Source organism: Pelobates fuscus, chromosome 1 (assembly GCF_036172605.1).
Source record: "Pelobates fuscus isolate aPelFus1 chromosome 1, aPelFus1.pri, whole genome shotgun sequence".
NCBI lineage: Eukaryota > Metazoa > Chordata > Amphibia > Anura > Pelobatidae > Pelobates > Pelobates fuscus.
Genome location: NC_086317.1, coordinates 240694899 through 240722348, shown reverse-complemented (window position 1 = coordinate 240722348; position 27450 = coordinate 240694899). Strand labels below are relative to the sequence as shown.

The following is a 27450-nucleotide window of genomic DNA, read 5'->3' as shown; positions in this document are numbered from 1 at the left end:
GCCCCAATATATAGTAAAAACCAAAGAAAAGAAAATGTTACTTGTGCTTTCTCCTTAATCCCTATGTATATTTAGACAAATGGAGGTCATTTAGTTGCTCCAATGGCCATTGGAGGGATGCCCGCCTGCCAACGTCAAGGCAGACCCCCCTAAGCGGGTCCTAACACTGACCCTTCAGCCTGCTTCCTTGAGCTTCTGGCAAAGATATCTCTAATGAGACAGAAAGGGGTATTTTTTATATACACCCCTTTACTTATTAACCCTTAATAGGGAACACATGGGATGGGTAGCAGCATTGTAACCAGGCTGTGTGATACAAAGTAAATACAAATACAAAAAGAGAAGTCCTGCGCTTAAGCAGCAAGGACTACAACACACATCAGCCCCAATATATAGTAAAAACCAAAGAAAAGAAAATGTTACTTGCGCTTTCTCCTTAATCCCTATGTATATTTAGACAAATGGAGGTCATTTAGTTGCTCCAATGGCCATTGGAGGGATGCCCGCCTGCCAACGTCAAGGCAGACCCCCCTAAGCGGGTCCTAACACTGACCCTTCAGCCTGCTTCCTTGAGCTTCTGGCAAAGATATCTCTAATGAGACAGAAAGGGGTATTTTTTATATACACCCCTTTACTTATTAACCCTTAATAGGGAACACATGGGATGGGTAGCAGCATTGTAACCAGGCTGTGTGATACAAAGTAAATACAAATACAAAAAGAGAAGTCCTGCGCTTAAGCAGCAAGGACTACAACACACATCAGCCCCAATATATAGTAAAAACCAAAGAAAAGAAAATGTTACTTGCGCTTTCTCCTTAATCCCTATGTATATTTAGACAAATGGAGGTCATTTAGTTGCTCCAATGGCCATTGGAGGGATGCCCGCCTGCCAACGTCAAGGCAGACCCCCCTAAGCGGGTCCTAACACTGACCCTTCAGCCTGCTTCCTTGAGCTTCTGGCAAAGATATCTCTAATGAGACAGAAAGGGGTATTTTTTATATACACCCCTTTACTTATTAACCCTTAATAGGGAACACATGGGATGGATAGCAGCATTGTAACCAGGCTGTGTGATACAAAGTAAATACAAATACAAAAAGAGAAGTCCTGCGCTTAAGCAGCAAGGACTACAACACACATCAGCCCCAATATATAGTAAAAACCAAAGAAAAGAAAATGTTACTTGCGCTTTCTCCTTAATCCCTATGTATATTTAGACAAATGGAGGTCATTTAGTTGCTCCAATGGCCATTGGAGGGATGCCCGCCTGCCAGCGTCAAGGCAGACCCCCCTAAGCGGGTCCTAACACTGACCCTTCAGCCTGCTTCCTTGAGCTTCTGGCAAAGATATCTCTAATGAGACAGAAAGGGGTATTTTTTATATACACCCCTTTACTTATTAACCCTTAATAGGGAACACATGGGATGGGTAGCAGCATTGTAACCAGGCTGTGTGATACAAAGTAAATACAAATACAAAAAGAGAAGTCCTGCGCTTAAGCAGCAAGGACTACAACACACATCAGCCCCAATATATAGTAAAAACCAAAGAAAAGAAAATGTTACTTGCGCTTTCTCCTTAATCCCTATGTATATTTAGACAAATGGAGGTCATTTAGTTGCTCCAATGGCCATTGGAGGGATGCCCGCCTGCCAGCGTCAAGGCAGACCCCCCTAAGCGGGTCCTAACACTGACCCTTCAGCCTGCTTCCTTGAGCTTCTGGCAAAGATATCTCTAATGAGACAGAAAGGGGTATTTTTTATATACACCCCTTTACTTATTAACCCTTAATAGGGAACACATGGGATGGGTAGCAGCATTGTAACCAGGCTGTGTGATACAAAGTAAATACAAATACAAAAAGAGAAGTCCTGCGCTTAAGCAGCAAGGACTACAACACACATCAGCCCCAATATATAGTAAAAACCAAAGAAAAGAAAATGTTAATGGTGCTTTCTCCTTAATCCCTATGTATATTTAGACAAATGGAGGTCATTTAGTTGCTCCAATGGCCATTGGAGGGATGCCCGCCTGCCAACGTCAAGGCAGACATGTATAGACATGTAAAATCCATTACAATAATTTATAGCGGGGTTTATAAGATTAAACTATATGCTTGCAATATCAATAATAGAATAACATACCCTCTTGAACATGTCAACATCTCTCAGTCATTATAACATGGAGCAACAGTGTCTCTGTCTCCAAATCTCTCCTCAGTCCCATAACATTTAAAAGATACACATATCTATATCTTAAATGTTCATTTTAGGACCTCCCTTAACTTGGCATAGATACAAGGCCATAACCAAAACGTAAGTGCACACGTCATGGAAAATTCCCTGACTTTGGACAAGATGGCGTCTTAAAGTCTGATGACGTAGCATAGCCTTGCAGATGTTATGGCATTACTTGTTATTGTATTAAGCTAAGACAAATTGGTGTAAACATATTATGCACTGAAAGTAGGTAAGAGGTTATTGCTTAAAGAAACATGTATGATAAACAATATGTTTAATTTCTGACACCTTGTCAGTTTGCAATATCTCTTACAGGCAAAGTACACAGTTTAAGAAATACAACATTTCATTCTAAAACTTGTAATAATTCCATTTGCCCATAACACAATTTTGAGTAGGAGACACAAGTGAAGGTGCACTTTTTTGTGTCTTTCTCCCACCTGCCCCGTTGTCTCTTTCTCCCCTTCCCCAGCCCTTCTGTTAGTCTCTTTCCCAGGCTGCAGCACCTCTGTGTGTCTCTTTCCCCACAGCTCCTATTTGTGTCTCATTCTCCCCTTCCCCAGTCCCTCTGTGTGTCTTTTGTTCGTCTTTCTCAGCCCCTCTGTCTCTTTCTCCCCGACCCCTACGTGTATTTTTTTCTCCACAGACTCTCCGTGTGTCCTTTTACTCCCCTGCCCCTCCATGTGTCTCATTACCCCCCAGCCCCTCTATGTGTCTTATTAGCCCCCCAATTAGTTCTCCCTTCCAGCCCCCCATTTGTCCCATTAGCTCCCTCCCAGCCATGTATGTGTCTCATTAGCCCTCCCATGTGTCTCAGCAGCATCCCCACGTGTCCCATGAGCCCCCACATGTGCCCCATAGCCCTCCATGTGTCCTATTAGTTCTCCATCCCAGCCCTCCACGTGTCCCAGCCCTCCATGCATCCCATTAGCCCCCTCCCAGCCCTGTATGTCTTATTAGCCCTTACATGTGTCTCAGCAGCATCCCCTCATGTGTCCCTATACCCCCCCAGCCCCCATGTGTCCCATTATAGCCCCTTCCCCAGCCCCCCAAAAAATCAATGCAAAAAAAATTTGCATTTATACTAAACCTGCCTGTTGTAAACGGATTCTATAAAGCTCATGCCATAAGTACTTGTACTTGAATCTGTTTAACAAAGCTGTTTATATTGGGGTTAAAAATAAAAAATTTAAAAATTCTTTACTTTTTACATTGGATTTACCTTTAAAGATACCTGCATTTTTAATTAAATATCTGTTATATGTCTTTGAGGCATATATCATCTGCAAATTAAGATTATATACAAAAATGCATGTTCTGGGTGTTCCCACAATACCTTTTCTATTATAATCATATTTTATTTTTCTAAGTCTGGAATCAGCCCCCCAGTTTCAGAGGCCCCTTTGGAGACGACTACAGAAAAAATAGATTCTATAAAATCCCCCTCCTCAGCCCCCATATATCCTATTATAGCCCCCTCCCCAGCCCCATGTGTCCCTATAGCCCTCCAGTCCCTATGTGTCCCATTATAGCCCCATACTCAGCCCCCATGTGTCCCTATAGCAACACAGCCCCCATGTGTCTCATTATAGCCTCTCCCCAGCCCCATGTGTCCCATTATAGCCCCCTCCCCAGCCCCCATGTGTCCCATTATAGCCCCCCAGGTGTCCCATTATAGCCCCCTCAGCCCCATGTGTCCCATTATACCGCCCATGTGTCCCATTATAGCCCCCATTCCCGTACCTTGCTGTAGCGTGACCGCGTAGGCAGACCGCGGTAGAGGAGTTTCTGTTTCCTTACCCGGTCTGACAGGAAGAACTCATGTGCTCTCTGTGAGCACTTCCTATCAGACTGGGTAGGGGAACAGAAGCTTCTCTACCATGGTCTGCCTGCTCGGCACGCTATGCTCTATGACTGTGTAATTTCGCCGTGTGACCCGTTGGCCGCTGTGTACCAAGTGGCCACGCACCGGCCCGATAGTGTGTCGGCCCACCGTGAAATTTCCTGGTGGGCCAATCCGGCCCTGCTTTTCACACCAATAAAAAGTTAAATATACTGAAGCGCTTCAGTAGCAATAATTATTTAAAGGAACACTCTGCCCAAATGGGCAAACCTCCCCCATAAAATCACTGTTTAGTAGATATGCCCCCAATGAATTAATGCCACTGGTCATGTTCAGTCCTGCAGTAACAGCTCTCCCTTACAAGCACGATCCACAGAGATCCTGCAGTTGAGAACAGGATTCTGTTGGTTCAGTGATGGCATGGGGGCTTTAATAAAAATAACAGAAAAAAATCCAAGGCAAAGGTATCCGAAGAAGCGTCAGGCAGAAATCAGAGTCAGACAGTCCAGAGATCAGGGCAGGTGGCAATCAGCAAAATCCAGAGAGCAGGCAAAATCAGGAACCAAGCAAGAACAGGAACAAAATCAGAAAAAACGGCAAGAACTAGGAGTTCTGAGGCAGGCAACAAAACCACCAAGCACTCACTGAAAGGTGTGCTCTGCTTGTCTCAATCACCAGGTCTCAACTGTAGGAGGGGTTACCGGAGGTCAATGTGACTGAATGTGGGACTCAGTTCCATTTGGATGCATCATTGTCCTGGCTCTGCCCCTCAGCCACACCTCCTTCAACCTCTGACCTGCAGGCCCGTCTCCTCAGGCAGCGCTGCCATCTTGGAATGCTGGAGCAATCACTCTGAGTTTCCTGGCTGTGATCAGAGTATGGAGACTAGGGTGCAGCAGCCACACAGGCACTATAACCACTGCAGACTGACCTCCAGGGCGATGTGAATGCCCTGGGACAGGTGAGTACTTATGACACCCTTGAATGTTTGGCCTTGTTACAGACACACAAGGTGACACACACAGGTTAAAATGGCAATTAAAGGTTCATTTCCCACATCTGTAGCTTTGTAAATTGCAATTAGTGTCTGTGTATAAATAGTCAATGAGTTTGTTAGCTCTCATGTGGATGCACTGAGCAGGCTAGAGACTGAGCCATGGGGAGCAGAAAAGAACTGTCAAAAGACCGGTGTAACAAGGTAATAGAACTTTGGAAAAGGATTTAAAAAGATATCCAAAGCCTTGAAAATGCCATCAATACTCTTCAATCACTTATTAAGAAGTAGAAAATTCTATTGATACCAAGCCATGGTCAGGTAAACCAAGAAAGATTTCATCCACAACTGCTAAAAGAATTGTTCGGGATACAAAGTAAAACCCACAGGTAACCTCAGGAGAAATACAGGCTGCTCTGGGAAAAAAAGGTGTTTGTTTCAAGGAGCACCATACGACAATATTTGAATAAAAAATAAGCTGCATGATCGCTTTGCTAGAAAGAAGCCTTTACTGAGCAAATGCCTCAAAAAAGCCCAGTTACAATATGCCCGACAGCATCTTGACGCAACTCACAGCTTCAGGCACACTGCAATTTAGAGTGACAAGACCAAAATAGAGGTTTATGGTCACAACCATAAGCGCTATGTTTGGAGAGGGTTCAACAAGGCCTATAGTGAAAAGAATACCATCGCCCCTGTGAAGGATAGTGGTGGCTCATTGATTTTTCTTTGGGGGGGAGGGGTATAAGCTCTAAAGGCACATGGAATCTTGTGAAAATTGATGGAAAGATGAATGCAGCATGTTATCAGAAAAGTGGCAGACAATTAGCATTTTCTGTACAAAGACTGCGCATGGGCCATTCCAGCATGACAATGACCCTAAGCACAAGGCCAAGTTGACACTCCAGTGGTTACAGCAGAAAAAGGTGAAGGTTCTGGAGTGGCCACCGTTACAGTCTACCGACCTTAATATCGTCGAGCCACTCTGGGGAGATCTCAAACGTGCGGTTCATGCAAGACGACCAAAGACTTTGCATGACCTGGAGGCATTTTGCTAAGACGAATGGGCAGCTATACCACCTGCAAGAATTAGGGGTCTCATAGACAACTATTACAAAAGACTGCATGCTTTCACTGATGCTAAATGTTTTGTTTTATGATTGTGCCATTCTGTTATAATCTACAGTTGAAAATGAATCCCATAAGAAATAAAATAAATGTGTTTTGCCACTCACTCATGTTTTCTTTAAAGCGGCACTGTCATGCCGAACTTACCTTTCCTCAATCTCTTCCTCTTCTCCTCCCCTCTCAAGATCTGTTCTCCGTTTCTTCCTGTCTTCTTTAGTTTTCTTTAAAATCATAAGACAAAGTAGGGACTCTTTGCCTTATGGAGGATTCCTCCGCTTGACCAGCTCTGACCAGCGGAGGAGCAAAGTGTGCTTCATTTCCGCTGGTCAGAGCAATTTTCCCATAATTCTTACCTTTCCTCCCTGTTCCCACGATGCTTCCTGTCATTTTAGCCGAAACTGCCGAATTGCGTTCTAACTGAATGAGAACAGTATGTTCATTTGTTTTAGAACGCAATTCGGCACTTTGTTCGGATCGCAATTTCATTCGAATGAATGAAACTCCGATTCTATTCGTGCCGTGGCTGCATTTTGCAGCCGCTTAGTAGATAGCTCCCTAATTTCCACGGTATCAGGGAGCTATCTACTAAAAGGCTGAAAGACCTAAATTGGTCTTTCAGCTACATTTACTAATACTAAGTAAAAATTACTTAGTATTAGTAAATAATATGCCCCTACTCGCTATACCGCGAGTAGGGGCATGTCTAGTAAACAGTGAGCAGCCTGTGGCTGCTCACTGTAAAAAAAAATAAAAACCTATTGGCCCCCACCCCTAAACGATGGGTGGGGGCCCTAAAGTAAAATAAGAGGGGAGACCTATTGTCCCCCCCCCGCCCCCACCCCTGAGCGGTGGGTGGAGCCATAAAGATAATGAGGGGGGGACCTACTGTCCTCCCCCCGGCCCCCACCCCTGCGCGTTGGGTGGGGGCCATAATGATAATGAGGGGGGGGGACCTACTCTTCCCCCCCCGCCCCCTCCCCTGGGCGGTGGGTGAGGGCCAATAACGATATTGAAGGGGGGGGACCTACTGTCTTCCCCCCCAGGCCCCCACCCCAGCGCGGTGGTTGGGGGCCATAAATTACAATGGGGGGACCTACTGTCCTCCGCCTCTCCGGCCCCCACCACTGGGCGGCGGGTGGGGGCCATAATGATAATGAGGGGGGGACCTACTGTCCTCCCCCACCGGCCCCCACCCTGGGCGGCGGGTGGGGGCCTTAAAGATAACGAGGGGGGACCTACTGTCCTCCCCCTCTCCGGCCCCCACCCCAAATCCATCCAATCACAGTGCTCTGTGTCACTGTCAAGTTCTTTGGAATTTTCCCATGCTGTGTAAAATGACACAGAGCACTGTGATTGGATGGATTTCAAGCCATCCAATCACAGTGCTCTGTCATTTTACACAGCGTGGGAAAGTTCTTTGGAATTTTCCCACGCTGTGTAAAATGACACAGAGCACTGTGATTGGATGGCTGTGTAAAATGACAAAGAGCACTCTGATTGGCTTAAACCCACCAATCAGAGTGCTCTTAGCCTAATTGCAGGGCGGGGGAAGGCTTTATAAGCCTTCCCCCGCCCTGCGGAGCTCAGTCTGCGCGGAGCCCTCCATGGGTGAAGATGGATAATTTTTTTGCGCTCGGGTTTTTTCTTTTATTTTAAGTTCGACGGGTATAATGGATTTTTATTTGGCCTTTTTTGGGGCTGAAAAATTAAGATTTCAGAAAAAAGAAGACGTCGAATGGTAAGTTTAATTTTATTTACAGGGTAGTAATTTTATTCCCCCCTCACTATTTTTTAGGGTGAGGGGGGTAGGTAGGGGCTTTTTTATTTGGGTGGGGGGGGCTTATTTGATTTAGGGCCCCCACCCTCCGCCCAGGGGTGGGGGCGGGGGGGAGGACAGTAGGCCCCCCCATTATCATTCTGGCCCCCACCCGCCGCACAGGGGTGGGGGCCTGGGGGGGAGGACAGTAGGTCCCCCCCTCATTGTCATTATGGCCCCCACCCGCCGCTCAAGGGTGGGGGCCGGGGGGGGAGGACAGTAGGTCCCCGTCCCCCCATTGTAATTTATGGCCCCCACCCGCCACGCAGGGGTGGGGCCGGATGGTAGGGATTTTATTTTACATTGAGCAGCCACAGGCGGCTCACTGTTTAGTAGACATGCCCCTACTCACGGTATAGCGAGTAGGGGCATTCGGGAGATTTTAATCTCCCTCATGCTATTATGGGGGTCATATTGACCCCTATAGAGTGAGGGGGGACCTGGGGGGGCTTATGAAGTGGTGGGGAGCACTGCTCCCCACCGCTTCTATCTGTACTTATTACAAGGAGGGAGCTGCGTGCCGGTAGCTCCCTCCTTGTAATAAACCGAACGAGCAAACGAACACTGATACTCAGTGTTAGTTTGTTCGTCTGATTTTTTCTATTCATTCATTCGTCTGTCTGATGAATGAATGAATAGATTAAATTCCCGTTCGCATGTCCAGGTGTTTCACTGGGCATGTGCGGGAATCTCAGTGCTCTCTAGTGTGGGCAGATGACGTGTCCCACCGGGACTTCACCTACCCACACAAAGATGGCGGCGCCCTGAATATAGATCAGGGCAGAAAATACAGATTAATAAATAGGTAATCTGGGGGGTTTAGGGGCATTTGGGGGTGACTAGGGGGTCAGTTAGATGTAGTGGAGACGGGAAAGGGGTTAAAAAAAAAAAACGGGATTCGGCATGACAGTGCTGCTTTAATAATGGTACACTTATTACCAATTCTCCAAGGGTATGCAAACATTTGAGCATAATTGTATTTGTTTTGAGCTTATTACACATTTTAAGGTGCAGCTCTGATTATATTTCTTTTATAAATGTTTTGGTGGTTTTTTTTTTACAATCTTTATTTGATTTTTTTTTTTAGGTTGGTAAACAGAAAAGGGAAAACTAGAGCGTGTTACATAGATCACGTGAACTATTTAACAATTTTCTCACAGTTAGTTTGAATGTCTTGTGGGGGTACAGTAAACAATTTATATTATTACATTATATCTGAGTTGAGCCATAATTTGCGAGAATTTGGTCTGGGCCTTAAGTTGTGGAAGTGCGGCTGTGTGCCTCGGGTCTCCCAGCGCTAGGGGCCTCTTCAGGGCCGTGATGGTTGGTGTGATAGTGAACAATTGTGTTCGAACTGATGATGTCCTATTGCGTACAGAGTGTTTAGGTAATCGTGTTTTAAAGAGGGCCTTTGGGTAAGGAAATCAGGTGGTTATCTTTTGGAAGTGAGGTGTGGAGATGGAGTGTTAAGGGATAGAAAGTAGATGGCAAAGAGGGAAGAGATAAAGGAAAAGGAGGGGAGAGAAAACATTTTTTTTAAAAAGGAGGAGGGGGTTTAAGTAGTTTAGTGTTTGAGTTTACACGGTAGTTATATATTATTTTTATTAGGTAGATTATCTGATTTTAGCGCCCTTCTTTTAGTTAATTATTTTTTTGTATATTTTGTTAATGGAGGGAAGCAGATGGATCGCAAAGAGGGAGGAAGAGGAAACTTCCCCTTGCAGGAGCACTCCATCCACGGGAGATCATTACATCAGTTGCTTACGCTCACAGCGGACTGACGATTGATATAATATTTGCACAGAATTGACATTTGGCAGTCTGGAACCGAGTCCAGGGATGCCAATGTCACCATGTACCATTCAGCTAAAGTTGTTTGTTGCTAGCTACACTAGCACAGCTGATTGAAAACCTTTAATCACCGCCACATAGCTGAATTACTAAAGGAACCAAATGCTTAGATGGATGAGAACATTTGCATATATGGAGAAACATTTTTTGACGGAAGCATAACAGTTATTCACTGGCAACCAACTACTTGGGGCAGATTTGCAAAAGCATGCATAGCTGACCCAACAGTCAATTATTACTGTCTGTTTCTTCTCTCCCCACAACTGTTATTGACATTTGTTCACCCCTTCTTTACAGAACATTCTAATGAAAAGAACTGATATTGACATATGCTCACCCCATCTTTACAGAACATTCTAATGAAAAGAACTGATATTGACATATGCTCATCCCATCTCTACAGAACATTCTAATGAAAAGAACTGATATTGACATATGCTCACCCCATCTTTACAGAACATTCTAATGAAAAGAACTGATATTGACATATGCTCATCCCATCTCTACAGAACATTCTAATGAAAAAAACTAATATTGGCATATGCTCATCCCATCTTTACAGAACATTCTAATGAAAATAACTAATATTGGCATATGCTCACCCCATCTTTACAGAACATTCTAATGAAAAAAACTAATATTGGCATATGCTCACCCCATCTTTACAGAACATTCTAATGAAAAGAACTAATATTGGCATATGCTCACCCCATCTTTACAGAACATTCTAATGAAAAGAACTGATATTGACCTATGCTCATCCCATCTTTACAGAACATTCGAAAAGAACTGGATATTGCAGGGTTCCAAGTGAGAAGTGACATTATTTTTAGATCTCTACAGTATACAATACACAGAGTCAGACTGTATAGTATGAGATAAAAAGAAGGCCAGATGCACAGATGTCTATCAGCTTGGAATCAGGTGTTGTCCTGGGTGCTGATGATTACCCGGGATGCTTGGCCGAGCTACACACAAGACACACAGCGCTGTACCTCTACACTGTCAGTGTATGGACTCGTTCATTCCGTGCTGAGAGCTGGCCTGTTCCATTTGGCACTGAGGGTAAGGACCATCTTCCAGCTCTATGGCTGTTATGTCTCCGATCGGGTTTAGGTCATGTGTTTTGTTTATTTTTGTAAATTTGTTCAGTAATCGGTACGTATCTTCTGTGCTGTAATCCAATCTGATCCCAGAGCCCGGTGTCCATACATATCTGTGTGTAGTAGTCGCCCCCCTGGTTGCTGCAAGTGTTAGATCCCGGCCGGTGTGTAAGCTGCACAATCCGCTCAACTACTCCAGGGAGGGAGAGAGCAATACAGATATACCGGGGCTGTCATACAAGGAGACAGACACCAACCGGCACCGGAAACACAGGGACACCCAAACCGGGCACCGGACATAGCCGGCTATACCTGGCTTTTATTTACCTGTTTCTACCGGGACACTGGGAGAGAACACTGATCCGGGCACAAGACACTGGGACAAGGTAATACTATATCCATATACCTATAGACATACTGAGAGTCAGAACTCTGTGAATATATATATACAAAAAGAGTTCTGCATCTCTCTTTCTCTATATAATGTGTGTGTGTCCCCTCACAAATCACATTCATATTTAATTGTATGTCATATAGAGAGCAGTATGTCACTGGCAGTCTATCTATGCATAACAAATCTTGTGGTAGCATCTTATGCCTAACAGCACAGGATTTAAGTAATATTTCATTTCAATATAGCTTTATTTTCACAGCACCACCTAAAAGCAGATACTGGACATACAGGGGTATTCCTGGCATTTATATACCTGTTTATACCGGCACTGGAAGATTACAGCCTGATCCGGGCACAGGACATTGGGACACGGTAATATATATATATATATATACGTATACATGTATGCACATATAGATGGTAATTAAATCTTAAATGCATTTCTTAAATAAAGCAATAGCTTTGACCTTACTTTTCAAATAAAATGTTATATTTTTTCTTCCAGCCACCAGTCAACATTTGAGCTTTAAATGGGTTATAAAAATGAATCCAACAAATTGCTTCGCCAATCTGTTACTCAAAGGGTTAAACAAATAGCATTACCTGCCTGTCATCATTCTAACTTTTTTCCCTATACCAGAGATATTAGCGTAGTAGTACACACACGGTTAATGGATTTCCTCTTCCATTAGAGATGCAATTGCATTCTAGGTTAGAATATTATGCACATGTGGTCACTTCTATTAAGCAATCCTTAGCATCTGCCCTATATACAGACTGTGCCACATTCAAAAGCTAAAGACAACGTAATCGTATATTTTCTAATCTATTTACATCTCTGTATCTGCATATGGGAAGTGTGCCCAAGTACTTATGCATCAATGATTTAGCATTGTAAAACACACGCTATTTTCTCCTGAACTCACTACATTCTCTGCAGACCATTTATTGAGCCTTTTGCTCAATAAGGTCACCCTATCCATAGCTATTTATACTTTATTGATCACGTCAACTTTAGATGCCCACTATATTTGCACATGATTACACATGGAGCAAAAAGCGAGCATCCCTTGTTTCTCAAGGGTAAGTGTGACCGTTTACTAGACAGCTTCTCTGTGCACCCTCAACTAAACAAGAGGGAAGCCTCGTAATGTTCCCACATGAGCCTCTCTCCCCCTAGAGGGTCACATCTGCTGAGTTTGGTGTGCACAAAGAGTCTGCACACGCCAGCTGTGCTGAACAGCTGCAACCGACCCTGGGATAATCTGAGATCAGCCAGCCGGTAATGAATTCCCCTTTCACACAAGGAGGAGATGACACACGTGTGTTGAACACACAGGCAAACACCAGTGTCTCAAGAGTGGGGGCACAAGCCCCATATTATAGACCCCTTTATCCTACATACAAGTGAATCCGCTTACACATTTAGCATTATAAATCTGTGGGATGAACATTACAATAGGAGAGACTAGTTACATTACCAGGATAGATAATGCCATTAAATAGAATCGCACTAAGTACTCTTAATTGATCATTCTTAATTTCCATTTTACTTACAGGAAATTGAAACAGTACTCGCATTGTGCATATTATTGGACTTGAATTGTTAAAACGTGTCAGAGAAGAACGCCATATAAATATGCATTTAATCGCTTAACCCCTTAAGGACCAAACTTCTGGAATAAAAGGGAATCATGACATGTCACACATGTCATGTGTCCTTAAGGGGTTAAAGCTGCGATTAAATATCCAAGCTGAAGACAGTTTACCTATTTACTAGAGTACATAATTGGGGATACACTAAAACCAGCCAAAACCAGGCTAGCGTTTGTTTAAAATTATGGAAATGGCAGTGTCGGAACAACTGACAGGTCACAATTTGACACCTCGGGATTAAACATTGCACAGTGATTTAATAACTATACTGCACATTGCAGTGAATTGAAAACAAAGTCTAGGCCAAGGATAGGCAACCTTTGGCACTCCAGATGTTGTGGACTACATCCCCCATAATGCTCTTACACCCATAATGCTAGCAAAGCATCATGGGAGGTGTAGTCCAAAACATCTGGAGTGCTGAAGTTTGCCTATGCCTGGGACTCTAGGCCATAATAGAAGATTTGTAAAATATATCACCATTGGAGCTTTAGAGACGTGCTGGCTGTTTTAATCCGATATTTTCAATTCACTACAGTTTGCTGTTTATTGAATATACCTACCAGTGTTTATTCTGTTTACGCTTGAGCTACAAGTCAGTAATTTGTAGATTCACCTTTTCAAACGGTTCTATTGTGTGGAAAAGATTAGTAAATTATATAACTGGATATCAACATTGACAGGTTGCGTATTGGTTCCTAAAACTTGGTTTCAAGTCTTTTGGATTTATTTGCTCAACAGTGAATCGTGGTGAACTAAAAATCTAATCTGCAGATTTTGGAGGAAAAGCTATGAGTTGTGAATATAAGTGAGTAGGTAGTAATCTTTCAGACTGCAAAATGTATAAAATAGCCAAACAGGAAAATATTATAGTACTTAGTCATTTTGGTCTAGATTTTGCATTTTGGTTGTCGATTTCCTACAATGAACCAATATAGTGAATTGCTACCTTAAGTATTGAATTTATAGGGCTTATGAGCAAATGGCCGTGTTTTGGGGCTTTGCAGATCATGGGGAAGCAGAACAGCAAGCTCCGCCCCGAGATGCTGCAGGACCTGCGCGAAAACACAGAATTCTCGGATCACGAGCTACAGGAGTGGTATAAGGGCTTCCTGAAGGATTGTCCATCTGGCATTCTCAATGTGGAAGAGTTCAAGAAAATCTATGCCAACTTCTTCCCATATGGAGATGCTTCAAAGTTTGCAGAGCATGTGTTTCGCACATTTGATACCAATGGTGATGGAACCATAGACTTTCGGGAGTTTATCATTGCCCTAAGTGTCACATCAAGAGGAAAGCTGGAGCAGAAACTGAAGTGGGCATTCAGCATGTATGACTTAGATGGAAATGGCTACATCAGCCGGGATGAAATGCTGGAGATTGTGCAGGTAAAGAAAGGAGGGGAGATAAACAGTGTGTGTACATGCAGTGTTGACGTGAGTGACTTACAATCACAATTGACATTGAACCTTTCATATGTCAGTTGCAGTACAAAATAACAGAGTTATAAATATATCATGTTCTTTCATTTTTTTTCTTGAACACAGTAGGCACATAACAACAACACAAATTTTATGCAAAACGGGAATGGTAAAAAACTGGATGACAAATTTCATTTTTTTGGTATAAGCAAGGGTTTAAAAAGTAAAGGCAAGTGCATGGAGAACTGTACACTTTTTTAGAATATTGAATACAGATAACCATCTTTTGGAGCAAACATCAATAACCTTTGTTTTTGAGCAAGGAAGGAGATACAGCGTAGCTATCTATTTCCTTGCTTTGTGTGAAGTAAGCAGTCATTTCTGAAGGAGTGGTATAGTTAAAAGTATCTGAGACAAGCAATAGGGCTGATCTGAAATGGGAGAGGTCTGAAGGATTTATATTGAGTGAAGGGAAAGGGACTGGGTTAAAGGGACACTATAGTCACCAAGACCACTTCAGCTCAATGAAGTGGTCTGGGTGCCAGGTCCCGCAGGTTTTAACCCTTCACATGTAAACATAACAATTTCAGAGAAACTGCTATGTTTACATTTGGGGTTAATCTAGCCTCTAGTGGCAGTCTTCTGGGCAGCCACTAGAGGCGAATTTCGCCTCCATCGTGCAGAGCGTCCATAGAAAAAGCATTGAGAAATGCTTTCCTATGGTCACTTTGAATGCGCGCACAGCACTTGCCGCGCATGCACATTCGGCTCCAGTGACGTCGAACGGGGGTGCTGACATCGGATGGGGAGGAGAGGTCACCAGCGCTGGAATAAGGTAAGCTGCTGAAGGCGCCACAGGAGGGGGACCCTGAGGGTGGAGGCACTCTTAGGGCACTATAGTGTCAGGAAAACCGCTTTGTTTTCCTGACGCTATAGTGATCCTTTAAGGAATCTAAATTAGGTACAGAATGTCTAAAGTGAGCAGAAAGTCTCTGCACAGACACAAACACTTTTTATGTGTTTTGTAACACAAATCCCAAGCATGTTTGGTTGGCCCAATGTCTTTTGCTAGATCCAGTAATCTAGCCAACATGTCTCATTTTCTGCTGGCACTATTTTTTTTTTTAAATACAGTGTAACAGCTTGCATTACACAGATAGAAGCTACCCACATGAACTCTGCTGTACGACTTAAGGAAATCCACAATGTATTTAGCCAGGTACACTTCTGCTTTATAGTGAACTACCTTGCAAAATGTCTTTAAATATGATCTACTTGAAATCTTCATAGCAATTATTTTATTATTATAATTATCTATTATTAGAATATATTCAGGTTTTTGTTAGAGAGTGTATATATCATTAGATCATTCATGCAGTTTGTGTGTATATGGAGACAATGGGTAACACAGTACTCTCTGCACTCTACATCTCTTACCCTTTCTGTCAATCTATGCTTGCTGAAGATTTGTTTATTCACTCATGTTATCAAGGGAGGCCTTAAAGGGACACTGTATGCACTGTAACTGCTTCATCTCATTGAAGAGGTTATTGTGTCTAGCGTCCCTGGCACCATCCTTCCTTTGAATGTAAAACTGCTTTTAATGTTTTAATGCTAAATGAATGAGTGAATGAATCAGTCATCAGCAGACCATCATCCCCTCTGTGCTGCTTGAGCGAATGAGGAAGTATTAGCATGAGCAGCAATAGGTGGCTGTGATCATGGCTGTCTTTAATATTGATTGGACCCTGGGCAGGTATTTGATTGGGGCCCCTTGACCTAGCCCTTCCCCTTGCTAGCATGCAATCACGCCATCAACGCCTACACAAAAAAACACACACTTAGCCCTCTCATTTATTACTGAGACAAAATACACACACTAACACACATACAGATGCAAACACTGACATACATAGAGATGCACACATGCACAGGTACAGACGTACATAGAGAGATACTGAGACACGCAAATGCATACATAGACACACATACAGATACACACTGACACACCTACATACACTGATGCTCCCCTGGAAGAGCCGGTATTGGGGACAGACTGGAGCAGTGGGTGGCTTTATCAGATACGGGATGATGCTGCAGCAGAATATATTTATATATCTAAGATTAGCCACCACACTATTATTTTAAAGGAGCACTATAGGGTCAGGAACACAAACATGTATTCCTGACCCTATAGTGTTAAAACCACTATCAAGCCCCCTTTTCCTCCCTAAAGATAGTAAAATCTTACTCGTATTCAAGTCTGAAGCTGCTGCCTCTGCTTGTGAACTTCCTCTGACATCATCAGAAGTGGCAGCCTGATCCAATCGCAATGCTTCCCCATAGGATTGGCTCAGACTGACAAGGAGGCAGATCAGGGGCAGAGCCAGCACAATTCAAACACAGCTCTGGCCAATCACCATCTCCTCATAGAGATGAATTGAATCAATTAATCTCTATGAGGAAAGTTCAGTGTCTGCATGCAGAGGGAGGAGATACTAAATGTTTGGATGCATTTTAGGTAGTCATGACCCAGGAAGGATCGCTAACAGCCATCTGAGGAGTGGCAGTGAAGTTAGCACTAGGCTGTAATGTAAACACTACATTTTTCTCTGAAAAGACAGTGTTTAAAGCAAAAAGCCTGAAGGTAATGCTTTTACTCACCAGAACAAATTCAATAAGCTGTAGTTGTTCTGGTGACTATAGTGTCCCTTTAACTTAGTGGATCCTATTTATCTATATTGCTCTATCTAGCTAGTATCGGCTAGCGATATTTAGCTACTAGTTACTAATGGTTAAGTGAGGGGTAGGGGTCTAACTCTCTGAGAATTCAGCATTAGGAGTTGGGGATCGGAGCCTGTTTGGGGGATTTTTTATGTTAATATATAAGGGGGCTTTTTAGGCACCTCACTGGATCTTGTTCAGTTTTCTTATTAATTTATTCCCCTTCCAGCTACCACTCTGTATGTTAAAGTTTATACCCCTCTCCTCGCTTATAGCAACATTAGCCATTAATTTATTTATATTCATTTTTATTATTAGACTTTAGTTCTTTTTAGATGTGTATATTAAAGGTTATGTTTTATTTTTATCACCTGTGGATGGGTTGCTTCTATTCTTGGAAGGCTTAGGTTGAGAGGTATGAAATACTATTTGCCTCCAATCTTACCTTTCTTTTTGCGGTCTCATATATTTCCTCTAGAGGTTACCCCCATCTCTAACTAGCAACCTGACACACTCTCCCTACCTATATCACAAGTTAACTGATGCACAGATACATTCACTGATAAACATGCAGATAAACAGAAACACCAACACACAAACACACTGACATACATGCAGATACAGACACACACACAGATACACAGACACAGATGCAGCTACACATACACACAGAATGATACACATTCAAATACACAGAATGACACTCACACAGATACAAACACAGACACACATGCAGATACACACTGACACACATGCAGATACAAAGACATGCAGACACACACAGATACACATACACATATAGACATACACATACACATATACAAACAGACACAGAGACACACATATACAAAGACGCACATAAACACATACTGATTCACAGGGTCACATAGGGACACATGCAGATACAGAAACACACACACATACAAACAGGTACACAGATACACACATGCATACATACATACAAACAGACATACATGCATGCACATTTTTTATGTGTTTCCTACCTTTGGAGTGCAGGAGGCTGGCTCAGGCTGATGGGAGTAAGAGCTCCCACTCTGACTCCCTCCTTTTCTTCTCCTCCTCCCGCGCGGCGCTCTGTGAATGCTGGGAGGAAGTGACCAGCTGTCAATTCCTCCCAGCATCCTGACATCATCACAGGGGGCCGGTCGCAATCTCAAAGCGGCCGGGCCCCTAAAAATCCATCTCCATCGGGTGGCCCTTAGAGCATTGGCCACCCAATGAGCCTCCACATCGCGTAGTTCCACGCGGGCCGCACACACCACAGCGGCTAGAGGGTTAAAGGGGCAGCTGCTCTGAGCCCTGACTGGGCCCTGGTCAGCTGCCCCTTTTGCCCCGTGTTAAGGACAGCCCTGGCTATGATTGGCTGAGAATGTTAGGTGACTGCTTTCATCATATCACAGTGCCAATTACTGGTATGAGTTGGTATGGCTAGAAAGAAGTGTGTAGTCTCTGCCTTAGCCATACCTCTTATTGGGGCCGGGTGGCCAATGACACTTATTTAGTGTCAAATTGTTTAACAATGGTATAACACTAAATGGAGGGCCAGCTCCAGTGAACTCCAGGCACTACAACCAATGAGATAAAGTGGTCATACCACCTAAAGTGCCCCTTTAAAGGGACATTATAGTCAGAATGACAACAGCCAAATGTAGTGGTTTTGTTGTATATAGTCAGTCCCTGCAGGCCTTTCAATGTAAACACTGCCTCTTCAAATAAAAGGCAGTGTTGACATAGATGCTTAGCAACACCTCTAGTGGCACTCAGGTGGCCACTAGAAGTGCTTCCTGTGTCAGTGCTGCACAGTCATTCAGCGGCTCAACACCCTGCATGGAGGTGCTGAACGTTCCCCATAGAGATGCATTAATTATATTTCCTATTGGAAAACAACTAGATTAGTGATATCAGTCATGGAGGCAGGGCCAGACACGCCGAGACTGGTACGGCGTGGGAAAACAGGTGAGTAAAAACACCTTTCCCATGCGGTCGGAGGGGGGCTGGTCACCAAAATAGTCTTTTGTTTGTATTCCTGACACTAATCTAATAAGACTACGACCATTACAACTTTGTAGTGTTTCCTAAGTTAATATGTGCTGCAACATATAAAAAATTTTTTTTTTAATGATGTTACCCATCAATGAGGAACTTGATCACAGTTAATTAAACACTAGCAGGATCATTTATTAAACAATAGAATGTCGTAATTAAGGAAAGCTGATCTCAAAAATTCTTCAATTCAGCAATGGTGATCACTTGGTTATTTTAGCATGGATTTTGCAATTCAGATATTGTGTAATTTTATATTTTGTATTGGTATTTCATCAACTTCAATTTTAAATTAGTGAATAACCCTTCATGTCTGATTTGCCCGTGAAGTGTAATTTCTACTGAAGGAATATGCATTATAGAGTTAAAAGATATTCCAGCAGTGATGTAGACAGCATTAATACAAATGACATTCACATGAAATTATACAAGCCATAGATCAGCAGTATTACAACTGTTACAAAGAATCAGGCAGTGATGGCAAAGGACATGCAGATAAAAATACCTGGTATGTCTGTAGAAAGAATTCTAAATATAAATGTTGTAGACGGTAGTAAAAATGTACCTGCCACAGTACAAATAACTTTATTTTAAATTTAAGATGATTAAAGTCTATCTATATATTATGCTAACACATTTGCATTTTCAATCAAGTGTCCCTTTCCTTACCTGTCAATTATTTCCTCACCACAGAGGTCTATATAGACAACACAGCATATGTGCTGAGAAAATGGTGATGGGGTGCAGAAGAACTACATGCAGTTCATCTGATCTTTGTCACAGCAACTGCAATGTATGTGCTGTAGTTGTTGATATTATTCCTCTGGCAAGCAAGTGTGGCACTACTCTAAAGGAATATAGGAACAAAGTGTCTTTTAGTTCTGACACTGATGTACTGGCAGTAAAGCCAGAGTGTTAGTGACACAGGGGGCACGTACACTGCTTTGGGAAGTGTTTTCAAGCAGGGCTAATTGTTTTAGCAATGGGGTAGATGGTAGGAGAGAACTGCAGTGCCTATACACCCTAGATCAAGCAGCTTCAGTGCTGGAGATGCAGTAAGTATTAAAGGAACACTCCGAGTCCTGGTACCTATAAAAAGTGCCCCCCACCATTTCTGAATGGTTTGACAACTTACTTAAGGGTTGCAACGAAAAAAAAAAATCATGTAATATTTAAAATACATTTACGTTTATGCTGCAGTCAAATTACATCCATGCACAATGCCTTTGTTTTACATTGTGTCCCAAAAATGGTTATTAATTATACATATACAGTGATCACATTTGTCCAATACAGTTAGGATTGCAAGAAATGATTCATGACTGTGGTTGAAAAGCTCTCTTGGCAGTAAATATCCTTCATATGTTGCAGGACTGAGCTCAGTTAAACACAACTCTCAGTTTAGGACACTTGCTGTGATTAATTAATTGTTTTCACTCTGCACAATATGATGAATATTGCCTATAGCCAAGAGCACTGTTCAAAGCCATCCTTACAGTCTGAAACAGTCAGACATGTCCTACAAACACATGGCGATATAGGAATCCACTAAAATGATTATTCACTAAAGTGAAAGTGAGAATTGTTGGAAATTCAAAGTGAACTTCAAATATAAGGCAAACAATTGCTTAATTTTGCCGCTTTACTATTTTGCCCTTACATTTTAAATTTACTATACATTTCTGGCAATTCTCAGTTTAATGAATAACCTAGTACGTTTTGTTTTTTTTGTCATGGTTTAGAGAGAACTGTCAACTAGTCCCTGGCTTTGTTGTCTGTTATTTTTCTGATGTTGGACTTGGGAGCCAGATTCACCATGTGTTTTACAAAACACATATCACTTTGGGCAGTACCTGAAAAGTGCTGCCTGCAGCATGTAGAATTCATATTCTGCAGGACTCCTCGATGATTAATGGCTTCTTTCCTTATGTACTGCAGAGTAGCACTCATCATGTGCTGTGTGCATCATTGTGTTAAAGTGATGCGGGTCCAGGAAAATAAGGTGGGTGTGGCAACCCTGCATGTAACAGATTACCATGACATTAACACTGATAGGTGTCCACATGGAATCAGGTTTTTTTTTTTAATTCTTTATTTTAGCATAGACAGTTACAATGCAGTTTTGGTTCACTTCATGGCTTACGCAGAAGCCTATTGGTAAAAGGAAGTCATTTGGTAACTGTCTATTTTGCTGTTGTGATAAACATAAATAACATACACATTTTTATAAGAAAAGAGTGATATCGTGATGTTGGGACAAGTGCTGTGTGTGCCGTAGTGGTGTTTAAGGATGTGCAAGCATTGCTCTGTTTATATATTGTAATGTGTTTGGTATGATACAGGTTGGACATGAATAGTGGGGTAGACTGTTAGTGCGTTTGGGTGCATACATACTGAGCGGTTACGGATGCGTGTGTCGTGCCCCATAGGCAGATATTCACATTCTAACAGGGGACATCAGTTTGCAAGGGCATGACATGTCTACACAATGCACTATATAGTAAGCTATAAAGTTCTGTGGTAAATATCCGCGGTGGTAGATAACAAGATGAGCCTGTAGGAAAAGTACTTGGTACGCAATTTAGTTAGCGTTATTTAAAATCTAAACGTTTTGGGCTGTCAGTAAGGTAGGGTATCTGTAGGTCGAACCGTCTGAGCATAGGAGAACTTTAGGTAACTCTACATAAGAAGGGACATATTATACAAAAGCCTAGCTTTACGGAGCTAAAAAAAAAAAAAAAAAGACAGTGCAAAATTAAAACGTTGTGAGCAATCATATTAATTAATATCTCCCGTTGCCTTGCCACCAGTTTATCCAAAGAGGTAATAAACGAGTATAAATGACATTATATGGTTGAGCGGTCTTAATCTGGAATTTTAGTGAGTGTCGGGGTGAGTCACCGTTTGCGGGGCCTATGGCGGTCCCTACTGGTCGGACTGTATAGCGGCTTGTGTGCCGCTAAGGTTCTTGTCCTGGTAGGGCTTGCTAGTGACTCTTATGGAGTCATGATGCATACATGTGGGGTATGGCCGGCACCCCGGTAGCATTGGCTGGCCTCCCCAGTGGGATGAGTATAAGCCTATTGACTAAGTGTGTGGGCGAGGGTCGTGGGTTAAATGAGACTGAGTGACAAAAACTGTTGATGGTCCCTGAGGGGTTAATATAGACATTTTGGTGCCGTGCGGCATCGAGACAGTCACTATCGGCCCATTGGTAGGGCTCGTTTGAGTCTCTTACGGGTTGAAGCATAACAGAACCAAAAAGAGGAAAAACAAAAAAACAAAAACAAGAACAAGGGGGTTGGGTTAACCGGAGAGTTTATATCGTCCCCATGAGTCCTCATTACTCCGCCGTGGTTTCGTGGAACTCTGGAGCTTCGATGATAAAGTAGGCTGTGTGAGCACGAGAGTCTCTTTATGGGGGGTCCTCCCGCCCCTTCTGGTGTGCGTCTCCCGTAGGCCTGTTTCTTCGTTTCTGCTGTGCAGCGGTGTTCACTGTGTTCTGGTCCCCCAGCGTGTGCTGCTCCGGGGGGGTCGGTGCTAGTATATTGAGTCCTTTTAAAAACTCTGTATGGTCTTCAGTGGCCGACAGGGTGTGTATTGCATCCCCCTGCGATACCACCAAGGTTCCTGACAGTCCCCAGCGGTATTTTATGCCATGATCCCGGAGTGACCGGGTGATGGGTGCGAATTTACGCCGTTCGAGTAGGACAGTGAAAGGCAGGTCTTCGTATAGCAAAATCCTATTGTGTGCGATCACCAGATTAGGGTTCTGCCTAGATCGTGCCATGATTGCGGTTTTCACTGCAATGTCCCTTGAGACTACAATGATGTCACGGGGTGCGTCCGCGGGTGCTGTGGGGGCCTTCCTAATCCTGAAGGCCGACACTAGTGGTGGCCGTTCACCTTCTGTCCGGATTCCCAGTGCCTGCAGGACTTTAGTGGCATACTCGAGTAAGGCTTCTTGGGCTATCGATTCTGGGGCCCCCCGGATTTTGATATTTTTTCGTCGGTGGCGCGTTTCCAGCGAGGTCACCGTGCGTGTAAGTAGTTGTACTTGGTGTGTGAGGGCAGTGACCCGGGAGTCGGTGTTAGTAATCTGTTTCCCTCTCTCCTCCTCTCGGGATTCTATTGCTCCCATGCGGTGGTTCAGGCCTCCTATTTCCTCCTGGACTCCTGCGAGGTCCGCTTTCCACACCTCTCTTAGGTCCCGCAGGAGGTTTTTTATGTCCCCCTTAGTGGATGGGGACTGATCGGAGTCGGATTCCGCTCTCTGGTGCACTCCGCTGTGGGTCTTATGAGTTTTATGGGTCTCATCCTCCCATGAAAGCTCCGAGTCACTTGAGCTGCGTGGCTCCACAGGCGCCATGTTTGTTCGGGCTTGCTGCGGCGGCCTGCAGAAGGACAGCCTGATGTCTCAGTGTTTCTGACTCTCCGCTGGGGCCGTTTTTCTGTGTTTTTTGCCCATCTCTCTCGGAAGGGTGTTCTAGGTGTCTAGAAGGTAGGTTTTGGGGCTCTGGCGTGATAAAGTCAGATTTGGGGTCTCTGGAGCGGGAGCTCTGCAAGTATGCGACCGCTCAGTAGCTCAGCTAGCCACGCCCCCCCCACATGGAATCAGTTTTGATTCCAGAAAGGTGACTGATGACACTGCAAATACTTCAGACCTTAACTTAATTTTCCTCTGACAGCCATTTCTTTAAGTGTACTGGTGATGTCAAAAGAAAAGCAAAGTATACAAGGAGCATCTTCGGTGCAAGAAGAACTTTCCACTTTAAATATAGAACAATGCAGTAGTGCACTCTCAAAAGATTACTGGAAAAATATCTGATATCAGCAATAACTTCAGAACGATTTTCTAAACAGAGAAAGTCCGCCGAGAGAATGTTTTCCAGATCCTTGGTTTTGAAGCATCTGGAAAAGAATATCCAGACTTTTTTTTTTTTGTTGCAACGCTGGTGAACCTGGTGAACAATGAAAATGTAACTATTTATTTCATATGGAGTTATTCACTAAATAGTATGCTGTAGGGATGTCCCGAGTTGAAGAAGAAAATGTTAAATTCAATTTGACCTCTTTTTCCGTTAATCTCCATGGCTTGTGACACTGATTTAACAAGATGTTCAGAAATATTTACTAAACCAAAAATGTAGGAAATTGCTCTGAGAATTTCAGATTTTAGGCCAAAATAGCTGAGATGGGAAAAGTCAAGCAGGAACATTTTTCCAATTAGGCTGTGTACACTTATATGGCAGTATATTGGCTATTCTGTTATTGATTATTATGGACTGATAACTCATTGGTTTTCTAGGCTATCTATAAAATGGTTTCTTCAGTAATGAAGATGCCAGAGGACGAGTCTACACCAGAGAAACGCACAGAGAAAATCTTCCGACAGATGGACACAAATAATGATGGTGAGTAGTAATAATACAGCATATCAAAGCCAAAGGCACCATTGTGGAAGAGGGTATTTCCCAATTCTTGCTTAATATATGGATTATTCCCGAAACTGGGAATTGTCGAGAATTGGCCTAGGAACTGCAAATTTTAGACCGGAAACATTATCCACCTGGAAATTAGCTTCCTTGATGGTTTACCGGCTTGGTATGCTTAATGTTTATTTGGCATTATTTTACCATATTTTATTATCTACTTGTTCGTTGTGGCTCTATGCTCTTGTCATGTATTTTTATGCTGGTTATCTCTTCCTGCAACTATTTCCTGCTCTTATAGTTTATTTTCTAATTCAGGTAAGCTCTCCCTGGAGGAGTTTATTAAAGGTGCCAAGAGTGACCCATCTATTGTGCGACTACTGCAATGTGATCCCAGCACGGCCTCCCAGTTCTGAGCCCTACTACGCACTCTGAAATTATCCACTTCTTCCTGAGGTTGCAACAAGGAGAGATTTCCCTCCTCTCTGCACAGCAGCCTGTCCCAGAATCCTCTTGGGCATTAGATGGACATGAATGCACTGCCAACCAGTCAGCCCAGTACCCACCCCCTATTTAATTATTACTCTAAATCTTGCTATTCTATATATGATACAATGGGACAACTCGGGTGCATGGAATTCTTGGGCTCTAGGGGTGGGTGGGGGTATTAAAGTGACTGAAAGGGACCAGTGACACATTCCCGCAAGGGTTAGAGATGCTGCCAACTAGGGATACAGCTGTATTCTTTGAGTCCTGGTTACATGTTGCTCGACAGTCACCTTGATGTGATCTGCAGTATGTTTGGTTGCACTAATGCAGGGAAAATCTATGCACGTACTTTTTACTATATGTGATAGGGGCAGACTTTTAGCTTACAAGTACCTTGTCTAGATTTGCACTCTATTGATCCCATTCATCTTTCATCTCATTAGAGGGAGGAGCATGGCAGTCATTTCCCAGTATGGGTGGAGGCTCTGTAAGGGATATTCTGATCATGTTTCAATAGGTTTTATTGCAGCATCAGCTGCTAAACATCATATTAGACCATCTGCATGGAAAGGTGGTGTCCCTAACCTTTCACTGCCAATGTATCCCTCACACTAATATACTGTATAGTTTATCTACTTATTACATGTATAGACAGGGCAATTTCCATATACATGCATCACCAAAAAGAAACCCACAGATGTATCTGAGAGTATTAAAGTGCATAATTCTTTTCATCTCAAATATAAAAAGGTATATATATATATATATATATATATATATATTCATTCACCATATAGGCTTATCTTGCTCTGAAGAATGTGCAATTGCGTGTAAGTTTCAACAGGAACCACAGTGCACAATGCAACCAGCTGATGTCTGTAGTAAAACATAGGTACTATGGGTGAGCTTTATCAATGTTAAAAGAAAGCTAATTAAGACATAGTGCTAAAGAAGTGCTAAATAAGGAGCAATCACCATGGGAAACCAGTAGAATGGCTCTTTGTCCCAGAACAGCACATTTTGATTTGATAAATGTTCTCCTATATGTCCAGGTGATAACCCAAGTTCTGCCTGCACTAGGAATGCAACTTGTAATAAATGCACAATCTCTTAGAGGGCTACATTGCATACCTGTCATATTTATATTGTTGGCACCATACACTCACAATGTACTTCACATCTGTAACTAACCTAGGCTAGAACAGTCCACCATATGATTTTATATCACAAATAAAGTCTTGTATCATTGTTTTGAATGGTAAATTGTGCAGCACACTACACCCATCGGAAACAGCACCCTTCCACAGTGCATCCACTAAAAGTGACACTATAGTCACCAGAACAACTACCGCTAAATGTAGTTGTTTTGGTGTCCATAGCATGTCCCTGCTGGCTTTTTAATGTAAACACTGCCTTTTCCGAGGGGCCAGTTGTAATGAAACTGTCTGGGGGGAAAAAAAAAAAGTGAAATTTAACACCTTTTTAAAGTAAGGAGAGCAGGGCTGGGGACCTAAACAGCACTTTTAAAACTATATTGTCAAGAATACATGTTTGTATATTTCCTGGACAGCTACTGATGGGATTCTATATCACATCACCAGTATGTGTTGCAGTGGTTGAACATTTGTATAGTAAAGTGCAAAAGTCTTATATCGTCCTGACGAATTTAAAGTAAAGACACAAGCCGATGGTTTGTTAAGTATCTTTAAGAATGTGCAAATTAAATAAGAAATGTAAGAAACTGGACAAACGTAAAACAGAAAAGGCAGTGGAAGACACAACAAGCTGCCTGCGCATCTGATGTGATGTAAGTAAAACTCTGTTGCAAGTAAATACATTTACTCCTTGCCACAGGTTGCTATTCCCCTTGGGGATTGCTTGCCAATCCAATGCTTTTCATAGAAAAGCACTGGGAAACAAGGTGCATGTGTGGGACCTGCCATAATCAGGAGATGTTACCAATAGAGTTTATACAAGTGCCAATTACTCTTTAAAAAAAAAAAGGACATGTGGACATGCTCTTAACCCGTAAAGCAAATCAGCAACACTGCTTTTTTCTTTTTCATTTTGAGTTTCTTCTAGTGAGATTTTGACAATGCAGGAGGAGATAATTTTGTTTAATATATAGCTCTGAAAAGGAAAATAAAACTAGGCAGAAATGTTTAAGTTCCTGGAATGCTTTGTAAACACTCCTTACATGTCAGTTGGTGACAAAGGGATATTCTATTACAACGAGCACTGAATTTAATGTATATTTAATATGTACAAGCAGGAAGAGACCAATAAGGTCA

At 42.8% G+C, this 27450-nt stretch overlaps 1 protein-coding gene across 1 annotated transcript; it reads left to right on the top strand.

Annotated features, from left to right (window-relative positions):
* Positions 1-10928: 10928 nt before the first annotated feature.
* Positions 10929-25926, top strand: HPCA (hippocalcin). The gene is made up of 5 exons (XM_063455845.1): positions 10929-11365; positions 11633-11745; positions 14037-14417; positions 24547-24652; positions 24989-25926. The coding sequence occupies exons 3-5, from the start codon at positions 14040-14042 to the stop codon at positions 25084-25086; spliced, it is 582 nt and encodes a 193-aa protein (XP_063311915.1). The 5' UTR covers positions 10929-11365; positions 11633-11745; positions 14037-14039; the 3' UTR covers positions 25087-25926.
* The last annotated feature ends 1524 nt before the right edge of the window (positions 25927-27450 follow it).